Source organism: Strix aluco, chromosome 12, assembly GCF_031877795.1.
Source record: "Strix aluco isolate bStrAlu1 chromosome 12, bStrAlu1.hap1, whole genome shotgun sequence".
NCBI classification, from domain to species: domain Eukaryota; kingdom Metazoa; phylum Chordata; class Aves; order Strigiformes; family Strigidae; genus Strix; species Strix aluco.
The window spans coordinates 22,062,228-22,083,222 of NC_133942.1; the positions used below are offsets into that span (position 1 = coordinate 22,062,228).

General features: G+C 39.8%; 1 protein-coding gene across 12 annotated transcripts in view; it reads left to right on the forward strand.

Annotated features, from left to right (window-relative positions):
* The first annotated feature begins 228 nt into the window (after window positions 1-228).
* C12H15orf40 (chromosome 12 C15orf40 homolog) overlaps window positions 229-20,995 on the forward strand; it is a 40,559-nt gene continuing 19,792 nt past the window's right edge. For 4 of the 12 annotated variants that reach the window (XR_012624890.1, XR_012624889.1, XR_012624888.1 and 1 more), the window contains exons 1-3: window positions 229-338; window positions 426-555; window positions 1,663-1,790. Coding sequence is in view for 8 of the 12 variants with exons in the window: in XM_074837647.1 (XP_074693748.1) it covers window positions 267-338; window positions 426-555; window positions 1,663-1,790 (330 nt within the window). In the remaining 4 variants the exon portion in view is untranslated. The other 8 variants (XR_012624891.1, XM_074837654.1, XM_074837655.1 and 5 more) reach the window with 8 other exon arrangements.

Genomic DNA, 20,995 nt, shown 5'->3' on the forward strand with positions numbered 1-20,995 from the left:
CGGGGCGGGGGGCGAGCAAGGGGCAGCCGGGGCTGGGCGAGAGACCGCGTGGCGCTGGCGGCTGCTGCGGTCCCGCCGGGCCGTGCCGGGAGAAGCCAGCGGCCGCACGGCGCCCCGGCCTGCCGCTCACCGCCCCACCGCTCGCACACGGCCCAGCCTGGGCCAGGCCCATGGCGGCCGCGGCGCAGCGCGCAGGCGCGGCCGGGGGCGGAGCTGGCGCCTGGGGGCGGGGCTAGCTGGTGTTGACGGAAGGGCCGCGGCGCGCTATGCTGGCCCTCGCCGGCTTCCGTCGGCTGCTGGCGGCGCCGGTGCGGAGCGGCGGGGCCATGCCCCGCAAGGTGCGGGCGGGGAGCCCCGGGGAGGGGGCACCGGGGGCGGGCGGGTAGGTAGTGACCGCGGTGACCGCGCCTGTTCCTGTGTTTCAGGGAAAAGGAGCCGCGAAGGGGCCTGCGGAAACGGGCGCTGCTGCCGCGGGACCGGTGGTGGCGGCAGGCGACGGCTGCGTGAGGGTGGCGGTTCGCGCCAAGCCCGGCTCCCGGTGCAGCGCCGTCACAGGTGGGGCTGCCGGCGCGGCGGGTCGCCCTTCCCGGCCCGCCCGCGCCTGCGGAGGGGGATCTTCCGCGGGGGGGGAGGCGCGGGCAGGGGCGGCCCCGCGCGGACGGGCGGGAAGAGGCGCGCGCTGCCGGCGGGGGGTCAGGCGCTCCGGCCGCTGCTTCTGGAGCGGGGCGCGAGGCGCCTCCCGCTCTGGGAATAACCGCCCGGCAGCGGAGCGGAGCGGGGAAGCTGGGGTTGTGACTGGTCTTACTAACGAGCTTCTCTCTAGCCATTAAGTTGGAAAAATAAATATTCAGAAAACTGAAGAAAGGAGTAATTTCACGCTTTTCTTACAGAAAACCGGTAGCAGCTCTTTCCCATTCCCCCATAGGTAACGCTAGGTGGTGCAGCGAGCACGATATAAATCCTTCTGAACCATTTTTTTTTTTTTTTTTTGAAAGGAGTAACTGCAAACACCTTTGATCAGCACTTCAGTTTGACATGGGTCATTTTGTGCATGCTGTTTGTCTCCCGAGAGGTTGTGCCGTTTTACTTGAGCTACAAAAGTTTGATCTAATAAAATATGTTCTCCCTCTGCAAATCTGGGCTTATCTACAAATTAAAAGTGCTTTTTATACAGGTGTGTATATGAGGCTAACGTGGTGGACTGTAGTAGAGTATCCAGGCTCAACTGGCAACACGAGGAAATTGTTGATGATGGCATAGCTCTCTGGACAGACTTATTTATCATGCTTTTTTTGGTGAGGTAACCTGATTTGTATTACCCTACACGATGCCAAGCTGGACTACACCTGCATCAGAACAGGCAACATAGAGAGGGGCTTAGAACAGTGCCCCAGTTGTGTGAAAACTGATAATTCATGGCTGCGCTCTGATACAGCTCTGAAGGTCTCGCTGTTCTTTGTATCAGAAGATTATCTTTGTACGGGCGAACAGTTTTAACTTAAGGGGATTTGTGAAGTGTAAAAATGTCATTACCTACTAATCTGTAAGTCTATTTGGTTTTAAATTAAAATGCTTTTGAAAGCATAAACATTCATTTTTAGGAGACAGTAACTAGATGTTTTGAATATTTTGAGCATAAAATCCTTCAAATATTTGTTACAGATGTGACAGCTGAGGCAGTAGGTGTAGCTATTGCTGCACCTCCATCAGAAGGGGAGGCAAATGCAGAGCTGTGTCGCTACCTCTCTAAGGTGCTAGAAGTGAAGAAGAGTGAAGTTATTTTAGAGAAGGTAATTCCTTTTTTTTTTTCTTTTCGGTCTTGTTCTACTGCAGTTTTGAAACTTATTGAGTACAGGGTGCTACTCTACAAGTTCAGTCCAAAAGACACTTTAATGGTGTTTAGTTGAGTTAGTGAAATAATTCATTGAGAACAAACCTAGTGTAAGAAGAACCACAGCTGATCTTGAGATCTTTAATCAGAATAGTTATCATCATGATATATTTTTCCAAATTTGTGTGGCTCATATTTTGTGTTCTTCAAAGATTCTCTTGTTCTTGTATCAAATACAGTTCACAAAATTTGTGCTTTGCAGAGAATGTGCATTTTATTAATAACTTTTCATTTGTTTTTTTGAAGTAACTTCTGTATTTGAGGGAAAAGTTTCTGACAGCTGCCACGCATAAGCAAGAGCATATATAAGCACTCGGATTATAGCTGGGCCTCAAGAGTTTCTTTGTATTAGAATTTACATGTCTTGACTTCGGCGAGTGGAAACTCTTTGTTTTATTCATTGCACTGAATAAATAATTTGTTTTATTAATTCATTGTACTTAAAGTCAGTCTTTCCAGCCATGTTCATTTATAGTTTATGAATATAAGAGCACAATGCAAAATTGTGCTTTTTATTTTTGCCTGTTGGTTTCATGTAGTAGTTGAAGCCTGTTAAAGTATAGTGGTAAATGGCGACGTGATCAATGAATTGTGCACTGTGTTACTGAAAGGTAGAGATGTGAAGTTTTGAGTATTGTTTTTCCTGAATCATGGACAAACTGCCTCATTTGTTTGTCAACATTTTACAGATAACACTGTTTTCCTACCTTAAAGGGATGTTCAGGTTTAACTAGATTGTTCTCAGAAGTGCTAAGCAGAGTTGAACATAAAAGGGGTCAGTGTTGTCTGACCTTGATTCAGTTGTTCTGACCTGGGGTGTCCAAATAATTGCATGCTAGTGTTTCTTTTTCACAAGCTGCTGTTTGTTCTCAGTGAAGCATTGTGGTAAAGTCTGTATTCTACCTGTGGGTTAGATTTTTCCATCCTGATCTGCTAGGTGTAAACAGCAAGTGATTTTTGGTACTGGTTGCTCTCTTAGGTGCTACTTGCTCTATGATAAGTGCTAACATTAACAAAACCAATCCAAATCTGGAAACTGGTGGGAAATGATCTGGTATAAAACTGAGGTTACTGGATTTTTATGCAAGGGCCTTTATTTTCATCATCAGCTGGCTAGACTGCTTCAAATTTTAAATGTTAAATTTCATGCTATATTTCTGTATAGTAAAGGACTTTTTTTTTTCCTTCAGGATGTCCCTTGTGGGCATTTCAAACTTTTTGCCAGGCTGCAGATTAGCAAGCAACTTGTTTCTCATGGTTTACTGAATACTAGCAAAGTTGTGTCTTCAGGCAATGTGAAATGAGGTTGCAGATGTGCCAGTTCCTATGTAAAATAGCCTTTTTTTTTCAGTAATACAAAACCAGGTCAATAATATTTCATGCTGTATGAATCTGAATATCTTATAGGTTATATACGATGTGATTTCATTTAGTTGATATTATCAATCTGAGAACTCAGTTTAAGAGTGACTAATACCCTATGGGAGACAACTTTTGAAGAAAGATCTGAAGGTACACAGTTATCAAATATAAATTTATAGATACACACCTTTTTAAAAACAAAAATACAAATTACTTGGAGTCTTGCTTCTAGATGATACAAGTGAACTATGAAGACTTACCACTCCTTGCTTTTCATTCTAGCCTATAAAAAGAGCATCAATTCAGGGCATGCTCTGGGAGCTGTATCCAATTTTAGAAGGAGAGTAGATAAGACTTTGTTTTCCTCCTTTCAAATAACTAGAAAGGACATTGATGAACTGTCTCTTCTGTTGTTAATTCTGCATACCCACAGTTTAAGAATTATTTTTAAAGTTATTTTTAAAACTGAGATTTTTTTTGGAATGTGTATGTGGTGGTGATTCTCTGAAATATGTTTTTTTCTTGTGTGTGTATCTAAATCAGGGTGGTAAATCACGTGAAAAAGTGGTGAAGATTTTGGTATCCGTGACACCAGATGAGATTTTAGAAAAACTGAAAAAAGAAGCTTCCAGTTGACCTAAAACAAGAGCGGGAAATGGGACAATGCATCTTGGTAAATGGACTGATATTCTTTCTTACGTAAATCTAGTCCTGTTGAGAATGTGGGTAATGACTAGGGAAAGATACTTCTCCCCCGCCGCCTTGTTAATATAACTGTTGTATAGTTGAAGTTTTTGTGTAGGCTTGGTTAGAAAAACTTGTCTTTACTGAGGCTCTGTATCTGCATCTGTCACTGCAGATTTTCTCCCCTCAGGAGAGTTTCCTGTGAGTAAGATTTGTCCTCTTTCCTGGTCCATGAACAAATGGTTTAGAAAACTTGTTTCCTACTGAAACAAACTGGTTAACAAAGTGAAAGGCTTCACAGCCTTCAATGTGAAAAGTGGTACAAAAGGATGAGTCTGGATGGTAAAGACCCTAGAAGAATGTTCTCCTCAGAATCTAGTGGCCAGTACTGGGTGCAGTTTTGCACTATGTGCACATATGTACATCTAAAATGAATGTATTTGAAGCCGATATACTGTTGTTGATCACACAGGCAGAATCACCTGAACAACTGAAACAAAACCAGAATTTTGCAGTATGAAAAACTGACCCAGAACCTCATAATTGCATACATGGTGTCAATGCAATAGTCTGTAATTAGTTTTCTGAAAAGTAGGGATACAGTCATGTATCTTTGCCAAATGTATGTGAAGTGTAATGACTATTTTTAATAAAAGGGGTAAAAGTATTATCAAACTTTGTTTTGTGTTTATATTTTTATCAAAAAAATTGTTTCCTAGAAGTCGCTTATTATATTATTTTTAAACAGGGCTTTTTTGCAATCTTTCCTTGGTTTAATAATGAGTATTATTATAGAGAGAGAGAGAACCGAGCAGAGTAATCTGTAGAACAGAACAAGAAGCCTGAAACAAAATGGTCAACTATACTCCAGTCTCAGGGCTAATGAGAAGCAGGCTTAACGTCTCTCTTAGTCATGCTTGAGAGGTCAGAGTAAGATTTAAGTAGTGTTTCACAAAAATGTATGTGATATCACACATGTCTGATAGGAGTTTGCTTTTTCATCTGCATCACTGCTGATATCTGAAATTGTCCTATCTTTACTATGGTTGTCATATTTTTTAAAAAAAATGCCTAAAGTAAAGAAAACCTGTTCTGAAGGTTTGTTTATGGTTTGTCATACCTTCTTCTGGAAAACAGTGTTACAGATGCCTAAGTTACAGCTGAATTTCTTTACCAGCCTCATGTAGTGCAGATGTCATAGCTCATAATTTAGTTTTTGATGGACAAAAAATCTTTTGCTTTAGGAAATTCTTCCTGCTTCCTGTTATGCTAAATATTGCAACAGTTGTTTTTAGAGGTAGAGAACTGGTGCTTGTCAAGATGACAGCTCCTTCAAGGTGACTCATTTTAAAGATGTTATGAAAAATGTTACTTTCTTGTTTGGACAGCGTTTGGAGAACTAAATCTAAATTGTTGTTTGCTTAATGGTTTGCATCTAGACTCACTTTCTCAGGCTTTTGGTCAGCCATACATTGCCTTAGTTGCCTTTCTTTACTTATCCTTTTTCAGTCTATACAGGCTGGTTTTGTTTTACTGTTCAGTCAGTTTTGGTTAACAGCTCCTTGCTGTTTCATCTGTTCTTGCCCAGCAGAGGGGTAGCATGTCTTGCAGAAAAACTAAGGCAAAGCAAGCTAAAACCAAGTTTTCATGTTTGTTTGTTGGTTTATTTCCTAAACTTTTTATTGTGAGTAGAAAGCAGCAATCCAAAGACTGAGGAATCCTGCATTTATGTTATAGTCTGAGTTGGGTGCTGCAACAGCCATTAGAAAGATTTCTTTGGAAGCTACTACCGTGTGTTACATTATATGTCTTATATGCTACATTGAAATACTGTATTACACTTTCCCATGACTTCAGACCCAGATTGAGGGAGGAGCTGGGTAGGCAGGTACAGGCTCTGAAGTACATTGGTCTTCAATGATGATTATCTAAATAGCCAATTTAATCTTTCAGTTCCCTCTTTGTCTTGTCAACATGTTCTGTCTGGTCTTTGCTAGCTTCTGCTTCAGAGGTTTCACCTCTCCTAAAAACCTTCAGCTGGTGTTCTGCATCTTTTCTTCCTAATCAGTGAAAGTAACTTGAAGACAAATAGGGTGCCTTCAGTGTATTATGCTGTCATTTCCATGTAATGTGAGCCAGGCATATTGTCATATTCATCACTTGTCAATCAGAAGACACATACTGTTCAGCTAGGAAGTTTACTAGTCCTTGGGAAAACAACTACACTGCCCTCCTCCCTATTGTATTTCTGTTTTCTATTTACAAGTATGTGTGTGCAGGGAGGGGGGAGCCATTTATATAATACTGATTTTGTGCTTGGCCAAGCCAAGTACTTCTTCTTTCATCTGGATTGTAATATGGCATTTAAGACTCACTTTTATCTGTCCAGTTCAGTCGTCATACAGTATTTTTTTCAAAACTTGTTGCAGTTGTCTCTTTTTTAGCATTGCTTCTTAGGAAGAAGAAATTTTATTGGTGGCATGTAGTGAAGCCCTATCTTCTGTTGCTCAAGGTATTACTTAGTTGAGGCCCCCAGTGATTGTGTAAAAAAGCCATGGCAGGTGGAAACCATGGTAGCAATCAAAGCAGAGGGATGGAAATTAAGTTCTCCTGGTAGCAGTGCCCTGTGCCACTTAAGGCTGAATCTGTGGACTAGCTAGCAGTGTGGCAAATAAAGCCTTTATGTGCTGGGAACAGAGAATTTATTTAATATGAGTAACCAAAATTATTTTAGAAGGGTAGTATAAATAACACTGGGGTGTTGCCATATCTAATATCTGAGATCCTCTTATATCAATGTTTTTCATGCAGTCTTCCAATTATATCCGTAATATCTTGGTTGTGGATGCGTGTATCCTGGTGAAATGCCTGGGAGGCAGGAATTGCTGATCCATTGTATATCAAAAGTGAGATACAGAAAAGTAAGCAGTTTGCGTGACCAAACAAGTCAATGCCAAAGCTGTGGTTTAGGCCTAGCTCTTTCAAATCTTGTATTGAAATCCTAGCCTGTCAACTATCTCTTAATGAACCCAGTGGAATATCCTTCATTCTAGTGAGAAAATTGTGGTAGCAAATATCCCAAACTCTTCAGCAGAGTATGTTTTTAATAGAACAGAGCTTTGTGATATTGTAGGAGGCTTCTTCCAAGAATTTCAAAACACTTTTCCCATCCCCTGTCTCAAAATAAAACTTAACTCTTACTTCTAGACCAGTTTAAAAACATTGTGGTGCCAGTTGCTACCCTCCTTTTACTTATTGGTCCCGACTTTATCCATGTGCGTTAAGCTACTTGATAACTCAGCTACTTGAAATCCTGCTATTGACTCAAGCACTGTCCTCTTTTCCTAATGCATTGTCTGACCAATTTCAGTAAAATCTGTCTAATGGTGATTTAATATCTTACTGCTTATAGACCTGGGCATTTTTTATATAATTAAGTTATTTAAGCATTAGCAAAATGGAAGTTATCTGAATAAATTCTATGCCAAGCAGTCCTGTGGCATAGAACATTCTTTGTCTTTCGTCTACTCAGTTACATGTATTTTCTAAAATCCAACTTTGAAAGTAAGTATATGGTTTCATTGCAGTAGTCTGGTATACTAATTAAGGATATTTAATTATACCCTCTGAAGCTGGCCTCTTTGCTCTTTGCATCCACTCCATTTGTCATCTGCAGTGCATTCCTATCTCTCCTTTTAGTTCCAAGTGTTTCTAAATCCCCATTTCTTCAGGTATCATCAGTCTAAATAATCCTGTATAATTGACAACTTTGTCAATAACTGGCAATGGCAGTTTACCAGAAAGCACAGTTTAATATCTTCCTTCTTTCAGCTTCCAGGAAGATAGATACACCTGATCTTTCTGCTCATTACTTCACATGTCTCTCTCTGTGTTTCCCCTCTTAATACTGTTTATTTGCATATGTAAAACTTGAACCAGATGAGTCCCTTTTTTAAATTTTTTACTTCAACCTACTGTATTCCTCTCTTAATGTTTTTAGTCTTATCACAGGAGGATGATTCATTGCCATATTAGCTATTATAAAAATGTGCTCCTCTGTCTCCTTCTGGGAACAACAGTGCTTTACCCACATGTAAAGCGTATCTTAGTTATTGTTCTCTAGGAAGGCTGCTGCACTTGGGGCGAAGTGCTGTTAATGTAACCAAGGCACAATGAACAGTCAAAAAGCTGCTGAAAAAATGAAATGCTTGCCTGAAAGGAGGAGTCTGATACTTCTCTAAGCTACTGGGAATTAATTTCCTCCTAGTCCTTTACATATTAATTTTTCAAGTAATTGTTAGTGAGCCATGAAGAATTTAGCTTTCATCTATTAATGCTGCATTTATTTGTTTTTGCGTTGTTTCAAGAGCTGGGGAACTTAAGAGTGATGAAGTACTCTACCATACCATCTTACTAGAGCTCGAGGCTCAGTTTTTGGAATGTTCTTTAAACAACATTTTGAGTTTCCAAGTCTGAAGTAAGGCAGGTGGAAAGGGAAATACATTATCAATTTAGCAGTTGGTCACTATAGAAACATGCTGTAAAGAGAACAGTTAACCATGGACTTCAGGAGAAAAGAATGCTGGAATGAACAATAGAGGGTCAAAGCCTCATTTTGTGCTGCTCAGATAAAGCAGTTGTCTGCTTTAAGAGAATAACTGGGGTTGCAAAGTGTAATTCTGGGGTGATTGTCATTAAGTTGCCTTGTTTCTATTACCTAGTGTGTGTGTAGTGCACGTGGGAAGGGCTGCAGCATGTTGTTCCTTTGGCCAGTTTTCATTACTGTAGTGTTTTCCAAACCAGGATGCATTGAGGCATAATTTATAAAAAATTTCAAAGCTCTCCGTGCATCTTAGGACACACTTGGTGCCTGTCTGTCTGAAAGGGGTGTTAGCAAGTTGAATTTTATAAAACAAGCTATTTCTATAGAACCTTTTTTTTACTGGTGCTACTTCCATTAGCTTGTCTTGAAATCTGCACATTTTTCTGCTCTTTTCTGATGTTCAGAAGGTCTGCAGGGTTAAATTTGATATCGATATCACCACACATGCTCAGCCCAAGCAGCCACTTTCCTGTCTCTGGTCCCTGGGTTCATATGCCCTCTTGCTGCCTCTCACCTTCAGTTTTCCTGCTGTTGTTTCAGGTAAGTGCCCTCCAGCAGGACCAGACTCTCTAGGGTTGTCTCTGCTCTTTATTTGTCACACCAGCACTGTTGCTGATGCTTATCTCCTTAGATGCTACTGCATTTCTTTTTCTGTTTCCTGGGCCTGAGAGCTTTTTGAGATGCATTCATTGTGGAAGGGGGTAAAAAGACCTTGTGATATAATCTTTGCAATCAGAAGGCAAACCTGCCTGTTCCATGGAGGCCCTATAGCAGCTCTGTGTAGCCTCCTGGCATTTGCCCTTTAATAAAATGTCTCCTTTTGTCTTCAGTAAATCTGACAACAATCAGGTAGCACGTATGTGAGGTCATGTTCCTGCTATGAGAAAAGATTACTGTTAGAGATTAGGATGCACTTCTGAACAGACAATTTTCTTCGGTTTCTTAGCTGCCTTTTAAAAAATGGAAGTGCAATCTCTTACTAATAAACCTCATAGGTTATGTTTTTAGGGGGATTTTTTCTTTTTGTTTGAAAACCCTGGTTAAGCTCATCACCGGCTGAATACAGATGTTAATACATAGAGGGGACCAGCCAGGCGAATTGCACTTGGCTAATTTTACTTAATGAGAATGTCTGATTCCGCTCAGTCACTTCCTCACTGAGTTCAGATTCAGCCACTAAAGCAGACCCAGGAGCTTTTTGTTAAATATTTTTAAAAGATGATCAGCTTATAATGATGTTCTCAAACTGTATGACTTCTGTTTGCAGTGATTGCTGTCACATATCAGCTAGAATAAATTTTTCTCTTTATTTAATATGGTGCCAGGCAATATTTCTGGCAAAAGACAAATGTGAAATTAGAGCATCTGAAAACACCAATTTGACAATAGCTGTCATTAAATTGTGTATTAGCACAATTACTTGCCAATAATTAATTGTGTGGCAAGGCCAGTCTTTCAGTAGTTGAATGCCTGTGTGTGTAAGAGTAGAGAAGGTGAAAGATCTAAGTAAACACAACTTTCAGTAGTCTGAAAAGTATAAATTCTAAATCTGCAAAAATAAGTCAGCTTGTCGGTGGAGGTGTTGGTATACGTGTGTTACACACTTAAAGAAACAAAGACAAAAAGAACATGTAATACCAGAGCTTGCCGTAAGCCTTTCTGCCAGCTTTATGGGGTTGCTGTTGCAAATTGAATCTGAAGGTGTTTTCTCTGATATTGCTGTAAGATAGACCGCCACAAGAAACAGAAAACTTTCTGCACCACTGCTCATGTCACAAGGCTGTGAAGAAAAGTTCCACTAAAGCATGTTTTATGGAAAATGGTGTTTAACAACCTCTTCTATAGAAAACCTTTGGTTTCTCACTGCATATGATTCCTGCTCACTTTAGTGGACCAACTTGATCTTTTTACCTGGGGAAGAATTTAGTGAAGTGCTCCAAGTTTTACACATTTGGGCTTATAAACTTAAATAAGCAATTAATGTTAGTTCATTTTCAGATCTTAGCTATTTCCAGTTTGGGTTTTAGGCTCTTTCCTGTGGTAATCCAGTGGGAGGTACCTTGGTTAGACTCTCTGAAGAAGAACAACTTGTTTGTTTTGTTCCTGGGTTTGCATACTAGGTGAACTTCTCCAGTCCAAAAATAATCAAACATGGTGAGGAGAGGGGAGTGAAAGAAAGGGAATGATTTACATCAATCAAAGGTCATTTATTGGGCTAGGATCAATTTTACTTGCCTTGTTGGAAGTATTTGCTGCGTATCCTTCTAAGCTCTGCTGGGGAGGAACATGCACAGAATAGAGGGTGTTACAGACTAGATATTTCTATAGCACCTGCTCTGCTGTTTAGCACTCGAGTCAGAATGGGGAAAAAAACTTGCCAGGTTTTCAAAGACTGTAAATCTAATAATTTGCAATGTAACTTTCACAGTTCCTTTTTACTTGCAATCTGTGAATCTAGGTGGGGAAAGGATATTACCTATGGCCCTCTTAGTGTGAATCCTGAGCCCTTAAATGCCAGTCTGAAATTTTTCAGGAAGGAGAGATTCATCTTCTGAAATGACAGATTCATGCAAGGGCCATTGATGTGTAATATAGGAAGAGCATCTACTGATACTGTTGTTATTTAGAGGTGTGTGGGTTAAAATACAAATTCAGATGGAAAAGTTGGTGAGTTGCTCATACCTAGGTCATCTATCCTGCCTTCCCACCTCATTTAAGTAAATTGATTCTACAAAGGCAGCTACAGTTTGCCAGTACTTTTTTCATTGTGGTGACTGAACTATTATCCTTCACAGCAAGTCAGGACTAGCACTTTGTAATTGCTGTGAGAGGCTGGCCATCTGCTTGACACCAGAGTTGGCCAACTGCAACTCCCAGGGTCTTGTCTTATCTGCAGAGCTTTGTCCAAAGTATTGTGAAGTCTCCCACAGGTTTTCATTACGCTAAATTGGCAGCCCTGGGAGCCCAGCCTCCGGCCTTTTGCAGTGGGGGGAGCTGCTGCCAGAAATGCTCGTTCAGGTTGGTGGATACAGTGAGAGTTTGCTCTGCAGGAGAAGATAACTGGACTGTATTAATAATTGTTTGAAAAATATGAGACACTCTTCTATTTCTGTGTCAGAAAAGAAAGTGTTAAGACTCTAATTAGAAGAGAAATTTGAACTCGGAGAAATTCATTGCCACCTTTCATCTCTGAATTTTAGACGTAGCCTCTCTGCTACATTAATTTCCACTGTTGAAAAAGTACAAATACCAAAAGGGGATGACGCTTCAAGGTTTAAGTGAAATCACTTGGGAATGGTGAAATCAGGTCTTCTGATTAACTGACTCATTCAATAGCGTAGTATGTGAGAGGGTAAATCAAATGCTTGTTTTCTTTTACTTTACTGTCTCTGAACAGCATTAATCAGAAGAGACACCCGTCTTTGTTTCTTCTGAAATGGTGTGCTTTCTCCACAAAGAAGCCTTTGGTCTATTGCTACATGCTTGTTCAGTTTTAGAGGATAAATACAGCCCACAGTTTTAGAGGATAAATAAATCTGACTTCTTAGTTGCAACAAAAAAGTGTGACTGGAGGCAAGTTTGGCAGCTATCAAGACTGTTGTGAATGTTGGATTGGCAGCAGGGGGGATAGCTGTGTTTAAGGATTTTAGAGAAGAACTTGTCCTAAACAATAAGATTTGAGCCAATTCTAGAGACTAGGACTGCTGATTGTCTTTGTGTCCAGTTTCATGAAGGACAGACTCTTTTCCAAAAAAGAATGTCAGACTTCTAAGGTAAGAAAATAAGAGCATATAAACTAGGTATAGCAACCTCTGTGTGTTGTCCCTTTTCCCCAGTCTTTTCTGTTTGTAATAACCTACAAATTCTCATTCTAGATTAGATGCGGGTTCTTGGAGATGCACGCTCCTCTGTTCCTTTGGTAAAGCTCAAAGTCTCTTGTTGCCACTGTAATACAAATAGTAATAAGAGCATAATCAAGGTTGTATTTGTTTTGTGGTTATTCTGAACGCTAGAGACTTACAGTAATTATAATACCATTAAATAGTAATGGAAAAAGATTTAAAAGCAGAACATGAGACTCCTGGAAGGAGATTAAAATCTTGCTCAGTTTTCTTCTCTACCCCAGGTGTTGCATTCCTCTCTTTTATGGTAAAAAGAGCAACCTAAAATGATTTCCAAATGCTGGGGCATAGATCAACCCCTCTGTGCTAGGGGCCAAGAGTGCCATATAAAAGACAGGTTTATGTGGGGTAAACTAAACAGGAATGAATTCAGTTTCAGAAATTAGTTTTCTGTAATTTTGGAAGCGCATTGCATCTAACTGCATTTAGTAATTACAGATACCGCATTTAGTGCCCAGAGACAGGAACGTAACTATGGAGAAAGCAATTCTTCCATATACCTCGGCATACCTCTCACCATGGCATCTTATTGCCTTGTAGATCTATGCAGCCAGTGTTATGACACTATTTCAAATATTTTTTTGGAGTGCACTGATGTGAAAACATTATATGATATGGCTCTGTGACCCAGCCCTTTGTTTCATGAAACAATACTCAGTCCCAACATCATGATTTGTACAAGCCAGTGTAAGGTGCTATTTGTCTCCCGTCTTCTTTTATAATGTGTTCACGGCGTAAAGCTCTTATTACGTGCTTGAAACTTTGTGTAAATACAAGGGATAAGAACACTATCCATCTAGAAGCCAGGTAATAAAATTGGTTGTGATAAGACTTAAGGTGGGAAAGTCCCCCAGGGCCAGAGCGGGGTGTGTGTAAGGTTCTGCGCTTTGCACATGAGATAGGCTCCCTGGAGCTGGTCTTTCAGGAGGTGGAAGGCCATTGCCTTGCCCTTTCTTTGGGATGAGTAAGTTTTAGGGAAAAAGTAGTTTTTTTGGGGTAGTTTAGTCTGTCTACTTTGTCTTTTGTGAGCCACAAGGCCTACTTTGGGCCCTGATTATACAGTGTCTGTGTGGCTGTTGCAGTGTTTACAGTGTTCATTTGTGAGGGAGAGATGATGTACATGGCTTTGGTTAATGATCCTTTAACACACAGTGCTTCCAGTCCAAATTGGAAGAGAGCATTCAAAGAGAAGGACAGGCTACGCATGATAAATACCTTGCCCACTGCAGTTAGAGAAGGCTCATAACAAACGTAAAAAATGCAATTTCATTTTCCTTCAACCTTTCAATTTCCTGCTAATACTTTTCACAGAGGAAGAAATGTTTTTTGTCAAAATCATTATCATTTAAAGCCATATAAATTTGAAAGCTCTTAGAAGGTTACAAAGATGAATTAAAATACTCATTTTAATTGTTCCTTAAGCATACTATGTTTGATTTTGGTTTATTCCTTTACTTCCTCTTGTGTCTAGTGAAGTTTCCTGGCAAAGGGCCGATGAAGAGGATTTATAAACTGATTTTAGTATAATCACATTCTGGCCTGTATCAGTATTCAGGACGCATTGCTTATCTTAACTTGAAGTGATGTGTTAATTTGACTTGGAAACGGAGTAAGATGTGGACACAAAGTAAACAATTTATTGAATTAAATATAACCATAACTACAGACCAGTGATTCTGCTACAGTGTTTTGCTAGTTAAAATAGAAGGCCTTGCTGTTGCTGCATGAGAACCTGCAGTTTATCATCTGCCGGCAGATAATCAGCCCTGTTACCAAATTGTGCGCTCTCCAGTTTTGCCTGCAGGCCGGCAGTGTCCCAGGGACAAGCAGGGCATCGTCAGCCTTGGAAAGAGCGCAGACCCAGCGTGGCACTTCCCCACCCCAGCTGCGATGCAGATGTTATACGCACACGATCCTTCATGCGTTATAACATTTGTTTAGGTTCTCAGCATGCTGCAGTGGACTGACTGTTCCTATATATTTATATCTGTTATGCTCACAGAAAAGAATGTGATCCATGTAGCAGCTTAATCCATAGGAATTCAAATAAATTCTACTCTTTAGACCCTTTGCTTGTTTTCAGGTCTAGTGTTCTCCACCCCTGTCTGTGTTAACCCAGACAAATCCTAGTGAGAGTCAATGACTTTTTATTACCTACAGTCATTTTCTTTTGTTAAATCACCTCTTCTCAGCTGATGAAACTGAGGCACTCTTGTGTAGTTAACTATGAGATTTGCCATATTAAACTCATCTCTCTTGCAAGCAATAGTAGGGGAGCTCGGTAGAGATTTCTGTAGGTGCTGTAAGGATCCTGGGCTCTCCCGAACTCAGCTGGGATTTTTGACTAGGCTGCTTTTATCCCCAGTGGTGTGGACAAAAATACTATAAGGTCACTGCCACACACTATTCCACAGTGAAGCTGTCCCAGAGTAACAAATCCATAGCAAATGAAAAGCAGTGTAGAGGAGGTCCCATACTTAAGCCATTGTTAAGAAAGAAGGAATTGGCAATGAGCTCCAGGAGGTTCAAAGAATAGCTTCCAGAGGGAACTGTAGAAAATCTGTCTCTCAATCTAAAATTAGCTTGGGCAAAACCCCCCAAACCCACCTACAAATGTTCTGTGTATGGAGGGATGGGATGATGGTATGGTGGCATCACAACAAATAGGAGTGAAAGACTGGTGATGGACAGGGAATAAAGATTTTTTTCCACTCAGAGACTTATTTTAAAGCCCTGCTCAGATTTTGCCAAGTGAAACCAAGATGCGCATATTTGATACGGTCTTAACTCAAGGTTGACATTTTCATCGTCTTGATGCGCACTTTGGGAGGCGTGAATAACCAAAAATGAGCTGACATTCACTTGTTAAGATTTCCTTTCTTTTTTTGTGTTACAATTCTTAATGTTTTCTAGCAATCCTTAAAGCTTCTATACTAGTAACAGAAAACATGAAGAGCCTGAGAAGGTTTTCTGAGCCATGTCTTGGGTGGCACAGTTACAGACAGGTTTCGGCCTTTTAAAACATAGTACAGGAGGTGTGATCTAAAGAGGCAGAAACTAAGAGTTAAGTCATTCATCAACCGATGTCCTGTAGCACTGCTGCGTGCCATATGCATGTGCAGCAAAAGTGGAGTTGAGCCAGAGAGCAGCTGAGTTTGTGGACAGCTTTGAATCCAAAGTCACGACGGGACCTGCTGGGATGTCTAGGATCCTCCCCCAGAGCATTAATGAGAAATAGATGCCATCTGGAGGAGTTTTCCTGCCAAGGGACTGTGATGCCATCTTTGTCTTCCAGTTCTTATCAATCACAAATGGTTTTAAACAGATTTGTATTTTACCTTCAGTCGGATGATTTTGTCTTCTTGGCTTCTAAGGACACTCTGACCTTTCAATAGACTCTTCTGGAAGACTTTTTACTTCTGATAAGGCACATTTGTTGCAATGGCTGCTCTGTCATCTTCTCTTTCCTTTTCCTGCACCAGTACATTCCCTCTTTCATCATAGCTGACTCATCCACTCTTCCCCTTACCCCACTGTATTTTCTTTCCTCTTCTTTTCCTGTAGGTGCAAAGAAGAACTTTAATGGTTTTAAACTCAGGTGCTTAACTATGTAATTCTAGTAGTTTGCATTAAAATTTTTGCATCTACTTGATTTTCAAAAAGGCAAACACTGTAATATATAAGGCTGGAATTTTAATCACTCTTGCCATGATTGTATGGTGTGTGCATGAATGTTTTTAAAATCAATTAAATATAAATGAGTAGTACATTCAATACAGTAACCATCAGAAGTTGTATTGGTGTGGAATCTAGTTTGCATAGATTGCCCCCTCATTTTTAATTCACCTCTCTTTAATTCAGTGTTAACCATCAAATTGGACTACCCATAGCTCTTAGCTATGATGAGGCTGTCTTTACGCTACTTAGGTTTTTGAAGGGCTTTTCTACTACACCCATAGGATTAGAATCACTTATTGTTTAGTGCAGGTCTAGCTTGGAGAGCTTGCTAGGCCATAGAATCCCAGCCTCTAAATACTATACTATATAACTATGGAGTGACATAAAGGCAGTATTTAAATCAAGTCACTGCCTTCATAGTATCTATAATGTGTTTGGTTTTAGTTAAAAAAAATATTTAAAAATCAGCAAATATTAATTTGCTCACCAGAATGTTTCTAATGCATTGTGTTAGGATATATGGACCCCAGCTGAGATTGTTTTACACCATACCTATGTTTTAAATGGAGTAGCCCCTGCCTGGGAGGACTTGTAGCTGAAATACAGAGCACAGAAGAGGGAAACAGGGCAGATGGAAGCTGAGACACAAAAGCATTGAAAGGGGTCTGTAGCTGAGCTGGGTATTAACACACAGGTCTGGTTCTGTCTTTGAAAACATCCTTTTAACTTTCTTTTTAGTTCAGGTAGAATGACTGGCACTGTGGCAAAGTTTTCTTTTTAGAATTTTAAAGATGTTTTAAAAGGTCTTGTCTTCAGAAGCATTCAAGAATATGAGGAAGTAGTAAAACAGATATAGCTGAAATAAATAGTGCAGTGCCTGGGTAGTGATAGGAAGGAGACAGTAAAAACAGTATCAAATTTAAAAAACATTTTTAGGCCAGTAGGAAGAATATGTCTAATGCAGATATGGAGGGAAGTAAGACTAGGCTGATCTTTTATTACCTAGCACTAAATCCATTTTGTCTCTAAAACCTAAAATCCTGCTGGTGAGGTCTAAAGAGGTTCTTCAATTGGATTTACCCAGACTGCAGGATATGCAATCAATAGCTATTTGTTTATCGTCCCTTGGATCTCTCCATCTTACTTAAGGACTTAAACTCCGCCAGTGTAATGAGCCAGCTGCTTAACTGCTTCCAGATTCCTGGGTCATATTCTGCCAGCTTGTTTTGTGCTGGGGAGGTCCCTAGTGTCTGTGGAGGAGGAAGGAATTTATCTTCACACACACACCCCCGCCAGTGCTGTGGTGGTAAAGTCACTTGATAACCAATAATCAAATCTTAAAACTTATTTTCCCCTGCAGGGTTCAGCATACGTGAGGAAATGGCCATGGAACAATTGTTCCTTTAGCTGAGCTGTGCTCCTTCCCATCATTGCCTGGACTGTACAACGTACCCTCCCACTCTTAGAACAACAAAAAACGTAATTCTGCTGATGGAAGTATCTTCTGACCTGCAGGCTTGGAGAAATAGGATTTGCCCATATTAACAATTTAAAGTAAAGCTCCTTTACATTCTTACAGCTGTTTAGCTGTACCTGGGGTTTAGAGGAGGGTATGTGTACCCCAAGCTTGATGCTCCATCAGCTCACTTCAGAGTGGGCATTTCAAGCATGTGGCTTATGAGTAATGGGAGCTTGATATGAGAAGAACATGTGTCCACACAGAGCTCTTGCACCAAACTGATCTAAACTCCAGAGCTTTTGTATGCTGTATTTAAATGCTTATACCATTAAAGCCACTGAAGCAGTATTCTTAAATGTACTTTATTTTAGGTCTCAGTGGCATTCATAAATCAAGATGACTTGATGACTCCAGAAGGAAGCCAGGCCTTTGCTATGGAAAAAATAATTTTATTTTGTAAGAGACTATGTAATCATTTGGGGCTGGTTGCACTTGGCAATTATTACTGTTAATTTCTTTTTCTTGAGCACATTTTCAGTAGAAAATGTATCATTTCAAGCATTTCTTCCGAAACAAACTTCAGACATGACTTTGGACAAAGAGCATCCACTTTCTGATCAGCTCTGACCAGGCTAAACTTGGAACATGGTGGCCAAAATCTATGTGAAACTTATTACAGTATGTTTGCAGTTCTTAACCTTTATCTCAGCAGTACATGTTATAATCTTAAGTATTTAATTTATGTGGGTATATAAATACCAAATTGTCTTTCCTCATACTGAACAAGAGCTTTGAAAAAACTTATGTGTCTTAATCATTCCTTTAACATTTAACATGTTTCAGTTTGAAGATTCTGCTTGAATCCTTGAAGTTTATTTTTTTTTTCTCATGGATGAGGTTGAGCCTTGGTTTATTTTTGTAGTTCTATAACAAATAACTAAGTTGTTTTCTAAACTTTAACTCATCTTTTGAATAGATAAAGTTTTTTTCTTCAAACAGTGAGCAGGAGTAACTTTGATACTTGTTACTGATACATCTTTCATTAGTGAAGCAGAGTTTGAATTACACAATATAAAAAAAAAGAAAAAAGAAGACAGCTCATACTTGTGGAAAAAAGTCATCCAGCTGCTCAAGTATTATTTGAAAAGAAAGCATTTCTGTGTTAGGAAAAAGGCAACATTCCTTTGTATTCCTGTTAGTCATGAATAACACAAAAGGTAATTATTGGGGATGATGATCCTGTTATGTGTTATTACTTAGAGTAAAACGTAGTTATTACCAACTTTCACCATCTCTTGTTAAAATTTGTATTTTAACAGGACAGAGTACTTAGTTGGGGTGACCTGTACAGAAGGGTGGCATCACTGTTTCGTATAAGCAAAGGAGGACCGACAACCACTAAGTGCAGTCCATGCTTTACTGAAGAAAAATATAGGCCGTGGTAAATGCAAGAATGAATTCCAGCCTGCGGGGCCTAATAGAAAAATAATCCTCTTGAGAGGCAAGATCATTGTGCACCACCATAGTACAGTTGCCATCTACTCTCCTGGCAGTGCTGGAGCCACTGGGCTCTGTTTTGATCTCTAGGATTTACCTCCATGTGTCTCGAATCAGGCTGCCTATTTCCTAGGTACTTTCAGGGAAACCTGGTCTGCCCTATAATCTTGCTTAGCTTCTGGTCATTAGGGTATCAGTACTGTACATAATTTAAGCAGGGTTATACAGCTCTCTTCTAACATGCAGGGACAAGGGGACAGATTATAGTAATTTTTCCTGATTGGCAAATGAAGGGCAAGGGAGGTGTGGTTTCGTTAAATTGCTCCTGAGGTGGTCAGTAGCTGCTGTAAGGAGCCATCCTGTTTTCCCTGCCTTCTTGCCTCATGTTCCTACATCCTCTTGTGTGTCACAGTTAGAGAAGGTGTGACTGGAGTTGTGTAATTCGGAGATTTTTTTTTTTTCCCCCCCCACTAAGGAACAGGGGTGGTGGCAAGCAAAACATTAGCTTAAATTTGATACAAAAAGAATTTTTCTTTCAACATCTGAGTATAAGAAGTACAAGAAACAAATGTGAACACATTTCTTGGTTAAGCAGAATATTTATTAGCAAATTAATAGTACAAGTTCAAATATATTCAAATATATAACTGTTGCAAAATATTCAAATATATTTAAACAGTAGATTAAATATCTCTCTTGTTCCAGAAGTTGAATGTTGATGATATGTATATCAGAAATGACACTTGTCTTCCCTGTCTGAAACGGCTACTAAAGAGCCTCTTGAAAGTAGTTCGGCTTCTAACTAACCCTTCAAAGCACATCTGCACATTTCTATCCCCAGCTGCAGAGCAAGGATAAAATAGAGGTTGAATAGTAGTGAGCACTTGTAAAATTTTATCTCACAAATCACTCTAAGATTATTTTTGACCATGCACTTTCTTTTGCCTTCAAGTATCTAGTGGCTTAGCTGCGATTCAAGTGTTTTTTAAAACGCTAGTTAAGAAATTGTATAAAAACTACTGAGTTTTCTTAGTTGTTTGCCACAGCATCTGTAATTTGGCGTGATAATTCTTCAGTATCAATTAACAAGTCCATACAAAATTGCTGTGTGTGTTCAGGAACGGGTTTAGAACTGCTGCAAGAGCTGTTTCCAGATCTTCTGGAGTGTTCAAACTCTTGGTGATGTGACAGCCATTTTTTAATACATAAGACTGACTTACCTTTCTTTTGTTTTATTCATGATAATAATGATGTCTGAGCAAATGTCAGATGGAAGAGATCTCTTAAAGTCAGATTCCAGACACTGAATTTCAATGTTTACCCTGCAATCTCCAGCACAGTAAAAGCAAACAATTTCTGTAGTTTGAAGTTGCACATGTTGATGTTACCGAGCTTCAGTTTTGTCATCTGTAACACGCTGTAATGCACAAATGGTAATTGCAGGCAATACTTACTGGTTTTATTTAGCTTGACAGAAACAGTAAACTGGACATTATCATAAATAATAATTCATTTAAGTGGAAACTGCTGCAAGTAACATATTTTGAATTCTACTTATCTTTCTGTCCAGTGCAAGGCATGCATTTATTTAGAAATGTATTCCCCCCAAAAAAATTAGATTCTTGCCATAATTGCTCCAAGGAAAAGTTTTGTAAATCATACAGGTCCTTAAAGTTGGATTGAGAGCTCTAAGGGTGAGGCAGATGGAGTCAAGAATGTAAAGACAGAAACTGGGAAGCTGCACTGGCCTGTGTCTCTCCTGGTCTCACAGTTGAGAAACTCAGAAAAAGAGAGATGAGATCATGAAATGTGTAATTCTAAATCATAACTTCCCCTTAAGCCATCCTAATCTAGCTGCTTCTAGTTTGGTCACAATGTTGTACATTCTTTTATTCACTAGCTGAAAGACACTAAAAATA